This window comes from Pelecanus crispus, chromosome Z (assembly GCF_030463565.1).
Source record: "Pelecanus crispus isolate bPelCri1 chromosome Z, bPelCri1.pri, whole genome shotgun sequence".
In the NCBI taxonomy this organism is placed as follows: Eukaryota; Metazoa; Chordata; class Aves; order Pelecaniformes; family Pelecanidae; genus Pelecanus; species Pelecanus crispus.
This window is the reverse complement of record NC_134676.1, coordinates 55,728,183-55,741,964: the sequence shown is the minus strand read 5'-3', so window position 1 is coordinate 55,741,964 and position 13,782 is coordinate 55,728,183. Positions and strand designations below refer to the sequence as shown.

The 13,782-nt window shown below is 39.6% G+C and overlaps 1 protein-coding gene across 3 annotated transcripts in view; it reads left to right on the top strand.

The window, feature by feature from the left end:
- HOOK3 (hook microtubule tethering protein 3) overlaps positions 1-13,782 on the top strand; it is a 92,147-nt gene that overhangs the window by 60,824 nt on the left and 17,541 nt on the right. For all 3 annotated transcript variants that reach the window (XM_075727083.1, XM_075727085.1, XM_075727082.1), the window contains 4 exons: positions 3,113-3,253; positions 5,507-5,594; positions 11,214-11,248; positions 12,064-12,146. In XM_075727083.1, coding sequence (XP_075583198.1) covers positions 3,113-3,253; positions 5,507-5,594; positions 11,214-11,248; positions 12,064-12,146 — 347 coding nt within the window. The remainder of the gene's footprint in view (positions 1-3,112; positions 3,254-5,506; positions 5,595-11,213; positions 11,249-12,063; positions 12,147-13,782) is intronic.

Genomic DNA, 13,782 nt, shown 5'->3' with positions numbered 1-13,782 from the left:
GGATTTCTGCATAACAGGAGCTGTTATGCTTAAGGTGAAATTCAGTTGACCTCTTGAGTATGTATTGTGTGCAAAAAAAAGAGAGGGAAAACAGAAAAATACTTTATCCTCACATTATGTCTCTTTCCTGCAGAGTTCATATAACTGCAGCTTACATGTGCATTAACGGACAAAAATGTTTGTAACAAGAACTTGGCCGTTGTACAAGGAAAAAATTATTGAAATTGTGAAGGGTAGATTATAAATTCAATATTGTATCATGGCAAATGTTTGCAGTCTGTTAAAAGGAAGAAAGCAGTGGCAGAGCTGAAAATCGTTGTATGTTAAGATGTTGTAGGCTGTGTTTAGCCTTGCCAGTATGCTAAAAGTTTTTAAGACAGTCACATCTCAGAAATCTGGTTGACAGAGTCCCTTGGGAGACAGTCCTGAAGGGCAAAGGGGTCCAGGAAGGCTGGACATTCTTCAAGAAGAAAACCTTAAAGGCATGGGAGCAGGCCATCTGTATGTGCCAAAAGATGAGCCAGTGGGGAAGACGACCGGCCTGGCTGAACAGAGAGCTTTGACTGGAACTCAGGGGGGGAAAACCAAAAAAGCTATGACATTTGGAAGAATGTGCAGGCCACTCAAGAGGACTACAAGGATGTTGTGAGGTTATGCAGGGAGAAAATTAGAAGGGCCAAAGCCCAACTAGAACTTAATTTGGCTACTGCAGTAATAGACAATAAAAAATGTTTCTATAAATACCTTTACAACAAAAAGAGGGCTAAGGAGAATCTCCATCTTCCATTGGATGGTGGGGGAAAGCAGAGTGACAAAGGATGAGGAAAAGGCTGAGCTACTTCATGCCTTCTTTGCCTCAGTCTTTAATAGTAAGACCAGTTGTTCCCTGGGTACCCAGCCCGCTGAACTGGAAGACAGGGATGGGGAACAGAGTGAAGCCCCCATAATCTAAGGGGAAATGGTTAGCAACCTGCTACACCACTTAGACACACAGAAGTCTATGGGGCTGGATAGGATCCCCCCAGGGGTACCGAGGGAGCTGGCAGAAGTGCTCACCAAGCCACTTTCCATCATTTATCAGCAGTCCTGGCTAACCAGGGAGGTCCCAGTTGACTGGAGGTTAGCAAATGTGACGCCCATCTACAAGAAGGGCTGGAAGGAGGATCCTGGGAACTACAGGCCTGTCAGTCTGACCTTGGTGCCAGAGGATGTTATGGCGCAGATCATATTGAGTGCCATCATGCAGCACGTACAGGACAACCAGGTGATCAGGCCCAGTCAGCATGGGTTTATGAAAGGAAGGTCCTGCTTGACTAACCTGATCTCCTTCTATGGCAAAGTGACCTGCTTAGTGGTTGAGAGAAAGACTGTGGATGTTGTTTACCTACACTTTACTAAAGCCTTTGACACTGTTCCCACAGCATTCTCCTGGAGAAACTGGCTGCTCATGGCTTGGATGGGCATACTCTTCACTGGGTAGAAAACTGGCTGGATGGCCAAGCCCAAAGAGTGGTGGTGAATGGAGTTGGTAGCTGGTCACAAGTGGTGTTCTCCAGGCTCAGTACTGGGGCCAGTTCTGTTCAATATAGAATCATAAAATTGCTTAGGTTGGAAAAGACCTTTAAGATCATCCAGTCCAACCATTAACCTAACACTACCAAGTCCACCACTAAACCAATTAAGGGTAGAGTAATAATTTCATGTTTCCTGGCTTGGTGGATGGATTATTTTTTAATGAAAGTAAAAACTAGGAATCATTAAGGTTGAAAAGGAACTAAGATCATCAGTCCAACCATCAACCCAACACCACCATGCCCACATATCTTTATCAACGATCTGGACAAGGGGATTGAGTGCACCCTCAGTAAATTTGCAGACGACACCAAGTTGGGTGGAAGTGTTGATCTGCCTGAGTGTAGGAAGGCTCTGCAGAGGGATCTGGACAGGCTGGATCCACGGGCTGAGATGGGCTGAGGCCAACTGTATGAGGTTCAACAAGGCTAAGTGCTGGGTCCTTCACTTGGGTCACAACAACCACATGCAATGCTACAGGCTTGGGGAAGAGTGGCTGGAGAGCTGCCTGGCCGAAAAGGACCTGTTGACCTGTGTTGGTCAACAGCTGGCTGAACATGAGCCAGCAGTGTGCCCAGGTGGCCAAGAAGGCCAACAGCATCCTGGCTTGTATCAGAAATAGTGTGGCCAACAGGAGCACAGAAGTGATTATCCCCCTGTACTCGGCACTGGTGAGGCCGCATCTTGACTCTACTGTGTTCAGTTTTGGGCCCCTTGCTACAAGAAAGACATTGAGGTGCTGGAACATGTCAAAAGAAGAGCAGTGAAGCTGGTGAAGGGTCTAGGGAAAAAATCCTGTGAGGAGCAGCTGAAGGAACTGGGATTGTTTAGTCTGAAGAAAAGGAGGCTGAGGGGAGGCCTTATTGGTCTCTACAACTACCTGAAAGGAGGTTGTAGTGAGGTGGGTGTCGGTCTCTTTTCCCAAGTAGCAAGTGATAGGACAAGAGGAAGCAGCCTCAAGTTCTGCCAGGTGAGGTTTAGATTGGTTATTAGGAAAAATTTCTTCATGCAAAGGGTTGTCAAGCATTGGAACAGGCTGCCTGGGGAAGTGGTTGAATCACCATCCTTGGAGGTATTTAAAAAATGAGTAAATGTGGCGTGTAGGACAAGGCTTAGTCATGGACTTGGTAGTGTTAGGTTTATGGTTGGACTCGATGATCTTAAGGGTCTTTTCCAACCCAAATGATTCTATGATTCTATGAAAACAGACCAACAGGGCAGAAGTGACCTGCCCAGGTTCATGCAGTAGTTGAGTGACAGCTGAGGTTACAACCTCCCTTAACACTTGGCACCAAGCTTTGCATTCTGAGATATCATAGGGGCACTCGGGCAACTTCCTTGTGTTGTGCTTTCTACAATTACAACTCCTTTAATCAAGTTTGTGTTTGGGGGTTTGAAGACATGATTGTTGTTTCAGCTGTCTCCTTTAAATAGGTAAAGATGATCTTTATGTTATATTTACACCTCCTGTGGTAAACTGTTTTATTTGTTATAGAGATTGGCATACTTTTTTCTACAAAATTGTATTTTATGTGCTTAGGGAGAAACTCATTCGCCTTCAGCATGAGAACAAGATGTTAAAGTTGAACCAAGAAGGTTCTGACAATGAAAAGATCGCCTTGTTGCAGAGCCTTCTTGATGATGCAAACTTACGGAAGAATGAGTTGGAGACAGAAAACAGGTAAGAAATTTTGTCCTCTGTTCCAACTGGCTTTTCTAATAACAGCATATACTTTTGACTGTACTGTGTCCACAGGCCTCCCCAGTACAAAAAGACATGGACTTACTGGATTCAGTCCAGTGAAAGGCCACAAGGACATGATTACAGGACTGCAGCATCTTTCATATAAGGAGAGTCAGAGGGATAGAGACTACGTAGCCTGGAAAAGAGAAGGCTCAGGGTGGATCTTACTGATGTTTATAAATATCTGATGGGAGGGTCTAAAGGAGATGGAGGTAGACTCTTCTCATTGATGCCCAGTAACAGGGCAGGAAGCAGTGCGCAGAAATTAAAACACATTAAACTTCATCTAAATGTAAGAACATACTTTTTTTTTTTTTTTTTTTGTACTGGGAGGTTTGCTGAACACTGGAATAGGTTGCCCAGAGCAGTTGTCTCCATCCTTGGAGGTATTTAAAAACCATTAGGCCATGTTCCTGGGCAGCCTGCTCTAGCTGACCCTGCTAGACTAAGCCAATCCACATACACATGTCCATGGGACCAGACAGCGTGCATCTGACCATGCTAAGGTAGCTGGCTGATATTGTTGTGAGGCTGCTCTCTTAAGCTTTGAATCTGCTCTCTATCTAATCGTCCCCTTTGATGGGGGAAGGTTACTGAAGCCTGGAAAAAGGCAAATACTGCACTCACCATCAAGATGGGCAAGAAAGTCTGGAGAACTACATAAACTAGTCAGCCACAGCTCGTTTTCTGGGAATGTCATGAGGCGAGTCTGTGTGGAATCTGTTTCCAGCCACATAAGGGACAAGAAAGTAATTGGGAAAGGCCAACATGAATTTATTCAGGGCAAATCATACCTTACTAATCCTAACTAATAGTCTTGACAATGAGATGACTGCCTATGTGAAGAGTGAAACAGTGGACGGTACTTACTTTAGCTTTAGCCAAAGCCTTTGGCACAGTCTTCTGTAGTATACTTATTTTCAGAATGTTTAGATATAGACTGAATAAGTGGACAGTAAAGCGAGTGGAAAATTGGTTGAACAGCTGGGCCTAAAGCATTATCAGTGGTATAAAATCTAACAGGCAACCAGTTCCTCAAGCATCAATACCAGGACCAATACTGTTCATCACCTTTATTAACAACTTGACTGATAGGAGGGACTATACTCTCAGGAATTTTGAGGATGGTACTGTGTTGGGAGGAGCGATTGATATGCTGAAAGGGAGAGCTGTTATTTGGAGGAGCTCAGCAGTCCCAAGGAATGAGCTGAAGGGAGCCCTGTCCCTAGCTGTGGGGAGCCTGGCAATGCTGGCTGGGACCAGTAGGCTGGGGAGCAGCTCTGCTGCAAAAGCCCTGGGGTCCCAGTGGGCAGCAAAGGGGAGTGTGTCAGCTGGGGACCCTGGAGCTGACTGTGACCTGGGCTGTCTGGGAAAATGATCCTTCACCTCTTATCAGTAGTTATGAGACAACATGTGGACATAGCATATAGTTTTGGATTCCCCAGTACAAGAAGGACGTGGATGTACAGGTGTGCAGCAGAATACTGCTAAGATGAAGGACACTGGAACGTGATAGGTGGGATAAGACTGAGAACTGGGTTTGTTCACGCCAAAGAAAAGGTGGCATAGAGGAGATAATACTGTGATCTACATCTACCTGATGGGAAAGTGTTCAACAAGACAGAGCCAGCTCTGTCTCAGAGGTTGACAGGAAGGGCAAGAGGTACAGACATAACATTGACTATGGGTCTGAGCTCTAGAAGAGTGGCCCAAAGAGATTGTCAGACCTTCATCCTTAAAGGTGTCCAAACCTGGACTGGGTGTGGTTCCCAGCAATTTGCTGTAAGTACACCTGCTTTAAGGAGGAGGTTGGATTTAGGCAACCTCTGGAGATCCTTTCCAACCTACAGGTTTATAGGGTTCTGTGACTGTGTAAAAGCAGTAAGCCTGTAGCTCTCACACAAGTAAAACTGACTGTTATAAACTCCTGTTTCATGTGTATAGAAATGATTTCTTAATACATGCATTTATGTTGTCTTGGAAGAGTATCAGAATGTTCTGGATGACTACAGGCTATAATCTCTGGAACTGCTGTATGCTCTAACTACTGTTGTAAATTTTCTGTGAATAAAATACAGTATTGGCATCTCTTGTGTAGATGACCTGAAAACAGTGGACACTAAAAATCTCAGGCTTCCTCTTTCAGTTGTTTGTTTTTTTCTGAGGAACAAAATATTATCTCTTTCCTAGATTGGTAAATCAGAGACTTCTAGAAGTGCAGTCCCAGGTTGAAGAACTACAAAAGTCTTTGCAGGATCAAGGTTCAAAAGCTGAAGATGTAAGTAGAAATGTACATCAAACTTACATTCAAGTATTTACCATTTTCGAAACTTTCACTTTTTGTAAAAAAAGAAAAAGTAAAAGAAATGCAAATGGAGATTTCTGATAGTTTCTGTATTTATTCATACGGTCTTATCACTAAATTGTGCTTCTCTGAATAGGATGTAAGACATTGTAAGACATTTGCCTAGAACAGAAAACCATCGTATGTAGAGAAGGTATCAAATATGTTTTATTTGATTAATTGTGTCTGTTCCAAAAGTAAACTTACTGTTAAAATTATTTAATTAGAATAGAGAGTTTTGCAGGGAATTAAGGAAATGTTAAATCTCCATGTCTTAATAGTAAGTATCCGAAGTTATTTTTTGTTTAGTTTTCTTAATGAAAGTTAAGGCCTTTCCTGCCAGTGGAAGTTCTGTAATTGTGGATGTAAATGTGTCTCATAATGCAAGAAACCTGACAGGCCAAAACTAAAAAAAAAGAAGTCAAATAATTAGCCCCTGAACATAATGCAGCATTTTCTGTTTCTTTATATGGAGTTAACTTATTTTTTATGTAAGAATACACATTGTGGCAGAGTTAGTGTGGAAAACAACTTTCAGTCTTCCACTCAAAAATTGTGTTTGCCCTCTCCTGTATTTGAGAGAAGAAGCTCTAGAACTTCCGTGAGAGCAGTGATTTGTTGGACTGTACATGCACAGTGTATGCTCACAATCTCAGTGTATTGTGTTGCTAATTGGCAACAAGTTGTAATGTGTTGCTTTCTATTTTTGTGGTTTTAACTAATTTATATAGGACAGTGAAAGTTTTTAGTAGCTGTTTATTTTCATTTAAGAGTGTGTTTAATTTAGCTTATCCTTCTAATTTTCAGAATAAACTGTATGAAAGTAAAACACTTAGATGAGTTCAACTGAGATTATTTTACTAAGTAACTTAGAATGTGTTTTAGAATGCATTTTAAAATAGGTCCATACTGTTATGTGATTGTGATACATTCTTTGTTGTCTTGGTTATTGGCCAAAATCAGATTTTTCAGGGTGAACAAGAATAGGAAAAAAATATTCTCATATACTGAGTATTGTAAATGATCCCTGTCTAATTGAATTCAGCTTTTATTTACTGCAGTTGTGTCCCTTTTTGAGGCTCTGGTTTGGACAATAATTTAGGACATCTGCAGCTCACAGGACTGACTGCAGCCTATGTAGTCATCATCTGAGATGATTCTGTTAACAGCAAAACACTACCATCACAACACCACAGTACAGCCTGCTGTGTGTACCAGGCAGCCCTTGCCAGCTCTGATTTGACAAGTTTGTGGTGCAGTCGCTGCATTCCTGGCTTCTGTGTAGGTCTGACCATGCCAGTGGTGCTTTATAGGCGCTAACCCCAAGGCCTGTTTTGCTGAGTTTGGTGTGTAGGATTTCATTTACTCTTAAAGAAACAAAAGAGAGAGTGTAGACTCAGAGAAGTACTGAGGCTGCAAGAACCTCTGAATGTATGGACACCTCACCCTATCTCCCACACAAAGCAGAGCAAACCTCAAAGTTAAACCCAGCTGTTCAAGTAGATGGAAGTTGTGCTGGGGCCACCTGAGTTATCCTGAAGGTACTGAAAGGTACTGAAAATAACTTTTTACAAAAAGAATGATTCTTCAGAAGCATGAGAAAAAGGATAAGGAGAGGCATGGCATACAGTTCATTGATGCATCATTTTCAGCATGTTTCCTCTGTTTTTCCCTACTTTTCTGCAACAATGCACTGAAATCTGTATTTTTGTATTCTTATACTGTAAAAATGCTCAACCCAGAAAACTAAAGATCCTGTTTGTATTCAGTCCAGAAATGTATGATGAGGGCTTGGGTATTTTATTTGGTTGGGGCTTTTTTTTAAGTTTTGTTCCTTTTCAAAGTTGAAGTAGTTTTTAGGCTTGCTGAAAAAATAGTAAAAGCAGTATCCTAGCCCAGGGAAGTTATCACTGCAATGATACATGCTGCTTGCCAAGGTCCACATGGGGAAGCAGTTTTGATTTTGTATTGAAGTACAGTGGAAGGTGGATGTTAGGAAGGTATCGGAGCTACTAGGCCTGTAATGGGCACTGACACATCCTGTTGGATTGCATCGTTAGTCCATCCTGGCTGTTGCCTTGCTAGCCAGGGAAAGGCCTCCTTACCCCAGACTTCCAGACTCCAGAATTGACTCAGACATGTCTGGTGTGGTCAGAATAGCAGGTTTGATTTATTGTCCTCCAGAATGCAGTGGTCATGTGTAGGGCTGCTCGACAGGTACTGTGAACAGCTTCGACTACATCATTTGCATGCCTTATTGTCACTCTCTTTCATCACCCTCGTTCTCACTTTCTCTGCCCTAATCCCTTCCTATATAAACAACCTGCCTTTAGTTACTTCTACCCCACTGGACCTGGTCTTGCTAAATCCATACCACATCTGGTGTTTCTCATACTGTTACATATGCAGTCTTGGCCTTATATGCTGTTACTGGCACAGTTACTAAGTCCTCCTGACTTGTCACCTCCTAAAAGGTCCCCAAAACTCTGTTAGATGTTTGGTTACCTGTGAAGTTCAGCCACTTCGCTTATTTGGTGAAACACTGGAACAGGTTGCCCAGAGAGGTGGTGATGACCCATCCCTGGAAACATTCAAGGTCAGGTTGGATGGGGCTCTGAGCAACCTGCTCTAGTTAAAAGAAGTCCCTGCTCATTGCAGGAGGGATCAGACTAGATGACCTTTAAAGGTCCTTTCCAACCCAAAGCATTCTATGATTACTCTTAGCATCTGTGAAATCTGACCATCCTTCATGGTGCTGTTTATAACTTGCCATCTTCTCACAGCATTAGCAGTCTCATCAAGCAATTTTCTCAAGTCATGTGCCATAGCTTCCATTACCCTGCTAAGTTAGCTTAACCTCAAGCCAGAGCCTAGCCATCTGCCTGTGGCCTTAACATGCAGAACAAGACCAAACTTTGTCCTCAGAAAGGGGACAGACCTGTTCCTTTGGCTCATTTAAGCATGAAAGAAATTTCCAGCAAAAAGGCTTTATTTCAGTAGTTTTTTTGATGTAAAAGAAAGATAGCAATTAAATACTGGGGATGATACCTGTTTTCTAAAACCACACCATAATAAGTGTGTGTTTTTCTGGTGTTTTGTAAGTGGAACTTGTTAGCAGTGGGAGGAAAAAGCAAAACAGCGAGTGAAATTTGCTGATTTTTACAGCTTTGTTATGGAAATGTTCTTCTATTACAAACAGACAAAACATTTGAATTAAGTTAAATGTAAAACAAGCTCAAAACTAGATTTTTTTGAGCTTTTTTTTTAATTGGGATTTTTTTTTCTAAGAGACTTGTCTTCCTATGAGAGAACAACTGGTATAGTAATTGCTTGTTAGGAGCAGAGGATTTGGATATGTGGCTTTGAAGCTGACTGAGACTGCAAAAAAAAAAAGTAATGTTTGCTCATTTTTAGAGTAATTTATTTGTATTTATCTGCCTTGCTACAAGTATATACAGGATCTTTGGGTGGCTAAAGTCGCACATTTTACGTTTTATTCTTTTTTCTAATCTCGTGTCTTGGGTAAATTACTCTGGTTAAACGCAGTCCTGCTTCTTTTAATTGTGCGTGCTGTTTATCATTGTTAGTTTCTTGCTTGTGAGAACATATGATCTGTCTAGATGGGAGAGGGGTTACTCCCACAACAATGCTGGTACTATGCAAATAATATATATGAAAATATACCAGTGGAATCAGTGTTGACAAGTAGTTGTGTCTGTTCCAAGCTAAACCCAAGTGTAATACAAGGATTGCAAAAGAAAAGTTGAGTTCAGTTTTTATTTTCTTACCTTAGGAAAATGGGCACTGCTACCAACTTTTCCCTTTCTTGTCCAAACCAACCAATAGTCCCCTAAATGATCAAATGGAAGTGATGGTGCCAGTTCAAATGCTTTGTGACTAAGAAAGATGCATACAAACATTTATTGCTACAGAAAAGGTGGTGTTGCTGCAGTTGTTCAGAGGAAAAGAAAAAAGCCAAATGGTCAAAACCTGTAGATCCTTAGCTGCTACAAATTCCTGATTCTGAAGTCAGTAGAATAATGCTCACTTGTTTTCACATGCTCTCTCAATAGTACGATAAGGAAATCCAACATTGAAATAATGAAAAAGTGTGACCCAGGAATGCGATCAAAGACAGTATTTTGAAGTATTTACATGATAACAAAACTAAAAGCTTTTTTGGGTGCACACGGTAATTGTCTCTGTTGGCCAGGTGTCTAGACCTTTGTTGAAAGACCACTGGAGAAAAAGCAATTAATTTAATTTTGTTGATGATTTTATCTTAGATTTTGATGGCGTTCTGGACCACCAGTCGCATGCCAGACCTCCAATGTGATTGGTACTGGATAAATACAAACCAAAAAGGCAGTTTCTGATTTAAATATTCTACATTTGCCTTGTATTCAATCAGTATGGCAATAACACAATTCAGAATCACTCCACAAAAACACATGCATCTCTTAATTTTGGTTGTAACCCAACAGACTGCGTATTTTCTCCTGTTCTGTTACTTGTATGATTTGCTTTAAAATGACTTTCCAAAATAGCAGTTGCTCCCCTTTGAAATTCTGGTTTGAACACAATGATTTACAAATGTGCTTCTTTACTATTCTTATATTTTTGTTTTTAGTGATATGTTTTAGAAACTGTTACAGGATGAAACTGCTGATGAGAACAGAGGAGAAAAATGCACATGCGTGAAAAAATGCATAGCTTTAACTTTTTCTGTTCATGACTTTCTAAATAGTTTCTTCTGTTGGCTGCTGTTTTGCTTTGTACTAATGTCATCTCTGTTTCTTGGCATGGGCTTCTGCTCAAGGCTATTGTGAGTATGGCTTTCTATTTACTTAACACTACTTTCAGTTTATAGACATTTATTGGGTTGATTTTTTTTTTTTAAAGATACTCACTGTGTATGAAGTGAGTTTAAAATTATTCACTTTGAAGCTTCTATTCAAAGAGCTTATCTAAATGTGGTTTAACCAGAAAGTGGAACACTGTAAGTTGTATGATAATTTTTATGTCCCTGTAGTCAATAAAGATAAGAAACAGAAAAAGGATAACATTTCTTCTATACTTCAGTCAGAAACAATCTACTCCCTCTAGTTTCTGTGGGGACAGGAATTTACTTCAACTAATTTGCTACATGTCTTCATGCAAATTGCATTGCAATATTGGTAGGACAGCTCTTCTAGCATATTTTGCTGCACTTACTAATTTCAGGTTAATATATTAAGTCTAGTTACAAAAGTACTGGAGAAGTTAAAACAACTGCCCTAGAGTTTTGTTGTTTATGGATCTTGCTTTTATTGATCTAGTTCCTGGGAAAATATTTGTAAAGTTACAAAGCACTCTGATTTCAGGAAAGTCACACAGCTGTGGAGAGAAGGATTGCTACCACAGAGGATGGCTTTACAGTTGTGATCTAAAACTGAGTGAAGTAAAAAGTTGGATTTTGGCTAGAATGTCAAAATTACATGTTTTAAAATAATTTTGAAATTATGTTAAAGCTCTGCAATATATTAAAATAAAACATTTAACTTTTTGTTTTAGTCAATTCTTCTGAAAAAGAAACTTGAAGAACATCTGTAAGTATTTTGTTTGCCTATTTGGTTTGCCATTTGAAATGATGTGTTTTCCATATGGTAAGGAAGGCAGACAGTCATTAATCATGCATCTGGAAAATATACAACTAAGAGAAATTAGATAATACAGGAATGCTTGGGAATCTGCTGTTCAGATACTGCTTTCATCTCATTGAAAACCTTTGCGAAAGCAATAAGAGCGATGAAGGAACCATCATTTTGTGGTGGTTAGAAAACTTTGCTTAACATTGTGTAAGTCTTTACTCAAGAGGAGTAAGTAATTTTGTTCTGAGGAAAGTATGTTAATGTAAACAAAATTAATTTGTTTACTTTTTAGTATACATTATGGCATAAAAGGTAACATTTTAGGAAGTGTTATCATTTTGTTCTGCTATTTCTGCACCTCTTTTACTTCCCTAAAATGCAAAGAGCTCTTTGCTTTTTGACTGGCTTGCAAAAAAAAAAAAAAAAGGAGCTTCTGTTGCCTTTGGGTTTAGCCGTTTTTTCTCGATGTAATCTCAATTATGAGTATTCATTTTAGGCATGCATTGTACAACTAACTATAAGTTCTAAATTAAGTTTATAATTACTGAGAATGAAGCTGTTTGTTGTTACAGTTCTCCATGCACCGTAATGTGTTTCAGCTTATTTAACAAATACTTCCATGGTGACATTTTCATTTGCCCTTATGCCCCACAGCAAAAATTAATCATGGTCTCGGAAATATATTACTATCTGAGTATTTTTTGTATAGCTTAATGTTCATTCAACCACAGTAATAATGGGAAAACAATATGTGCTTTTATGGTTTGTAACAGTGAGAAGCTCCATGAAGCTAACAATGAGCTACAGAAGAAACGAGCTATTATTGAGGATTTGGAACCAAGATGCAATAACAGTTGTGAGTTACCTGTGCAGTCCGTTTCTTTTCTTTGTTAAGTATTTAATCTGCAAGGTCTTTAATTACAATACCTATAGGAGGTGCAAGATAAACCAAATGTACATTTTAAATGTCAGTGGTATGTATGTTGTTAATTTCTCTGGAAGCTATGATGTTTCTAACACTTGAAATGCAGGGGGTCACATTTTAGAGGTTGCCATAGTAAGAAATGACAATGGCCATAGAAATACCAAGTCACTGTCATATCTGTCATTGAACCTCAGCTGTTCAGAACTGTCATGTCTCCTAAGATGCTAGTTTAGCAGATCCTTTCTGCCATTACCAGGTTATTTTTACTCCCAATATATATTCCTTCAGTGTGTTTTCAGAACTGTTAAATAATTCGAGAAAATCTTCGAACGCTGGTCAAAGAGAATGTAGGATATATATCATATTGCTCAGATGGTATCCAGAACCCAGCATCCAGCTGTTTTTTAGCACATTGATGCTGCTTTTTTCCTAGGAAGTATTGAAGGAGTTACACTGGGGTTTTTTCAAGCCTACTTATTATAGAACAAGGCAAAAGATTGTAGCCAATGGCAGCTTTTCTGGTTTGTGCTAAAGTGATTTTGTTCATAAAGAGATCAAAGAAGATAGAAATATCAGTTCACTATTCATTACGTACATCCTGTATCCAAAAAGAGTTTTCATTTATGTTGAGTTAAAACTGCAGAATATGTTATAAATTCCACATCTTAGAAAATGTCAGAACACTTGGAAATGAGGTCCAGGGACTTAATGAGTAGCTAATAAACACATAATCCGTTTGTACTCGATAAGCTGCAGTGCAAGTGTGACAGTCTTCTGACTCACTAGCTTCTAAACATTAGGGCATATTGAGGTTTCTACAGTTAATTTACTGAAATTACAAGTTGCTTTTTAAAAATCTAGGTCTGAACTTTTGTCTTGGTGAAATAAAAATAGTTGTACCTTCTTCCTTTCTTTCCACGCTCAGGAAGTGTGTGTGAATTATTTTTTCAGATTCTTTTAACTATCCTCGATATGGCCAAAATGCTTGGACGTTGTACAAGAATAATGGCACATTTTGAAAAATGGATTCTTCCAACCTTGGAGACCATCTGCTGTTGGTGGTCTTACTGGTCAATGAAAATCTTACTTGGTCCTGTTACCAGCTTAGTGTTTTCCAAGTGCTTAGAGAGAAAACTGTAGGAAAAACATGAAAGAAAATTTCAAGTTGAGGCTGGCAAAACAGATGGACTGAGGGTTGCCCATTGTCTAACGTTGTCTGAGAACCAGACGTCAATGTTATGCTATTTGATCCAGTTGATCTTTTTTTTCTGAGATTTGAGAAGATTTATAGAAGTAGTATAAGCAATAGTGGCTTGACATATTCTTATATCAACACAGAAAAAGGCTGTGCAATGAAATTGTCCTACTGATCTGCATTGCTTCTTAAGAAAATGTGGGGGAAAAATGAAATTGAGTATATTCATATCACAAGTCTGATAAATTGCGTCCAGTGTTACACTTTAGCAGATTTAAGCAAGAGTTGTGCTGGTTAAGAATTATTCTTCTAACATAAAATAGGAAAACTCATATTTATTTGAGATACGATACCAACATATTATAGAATCTG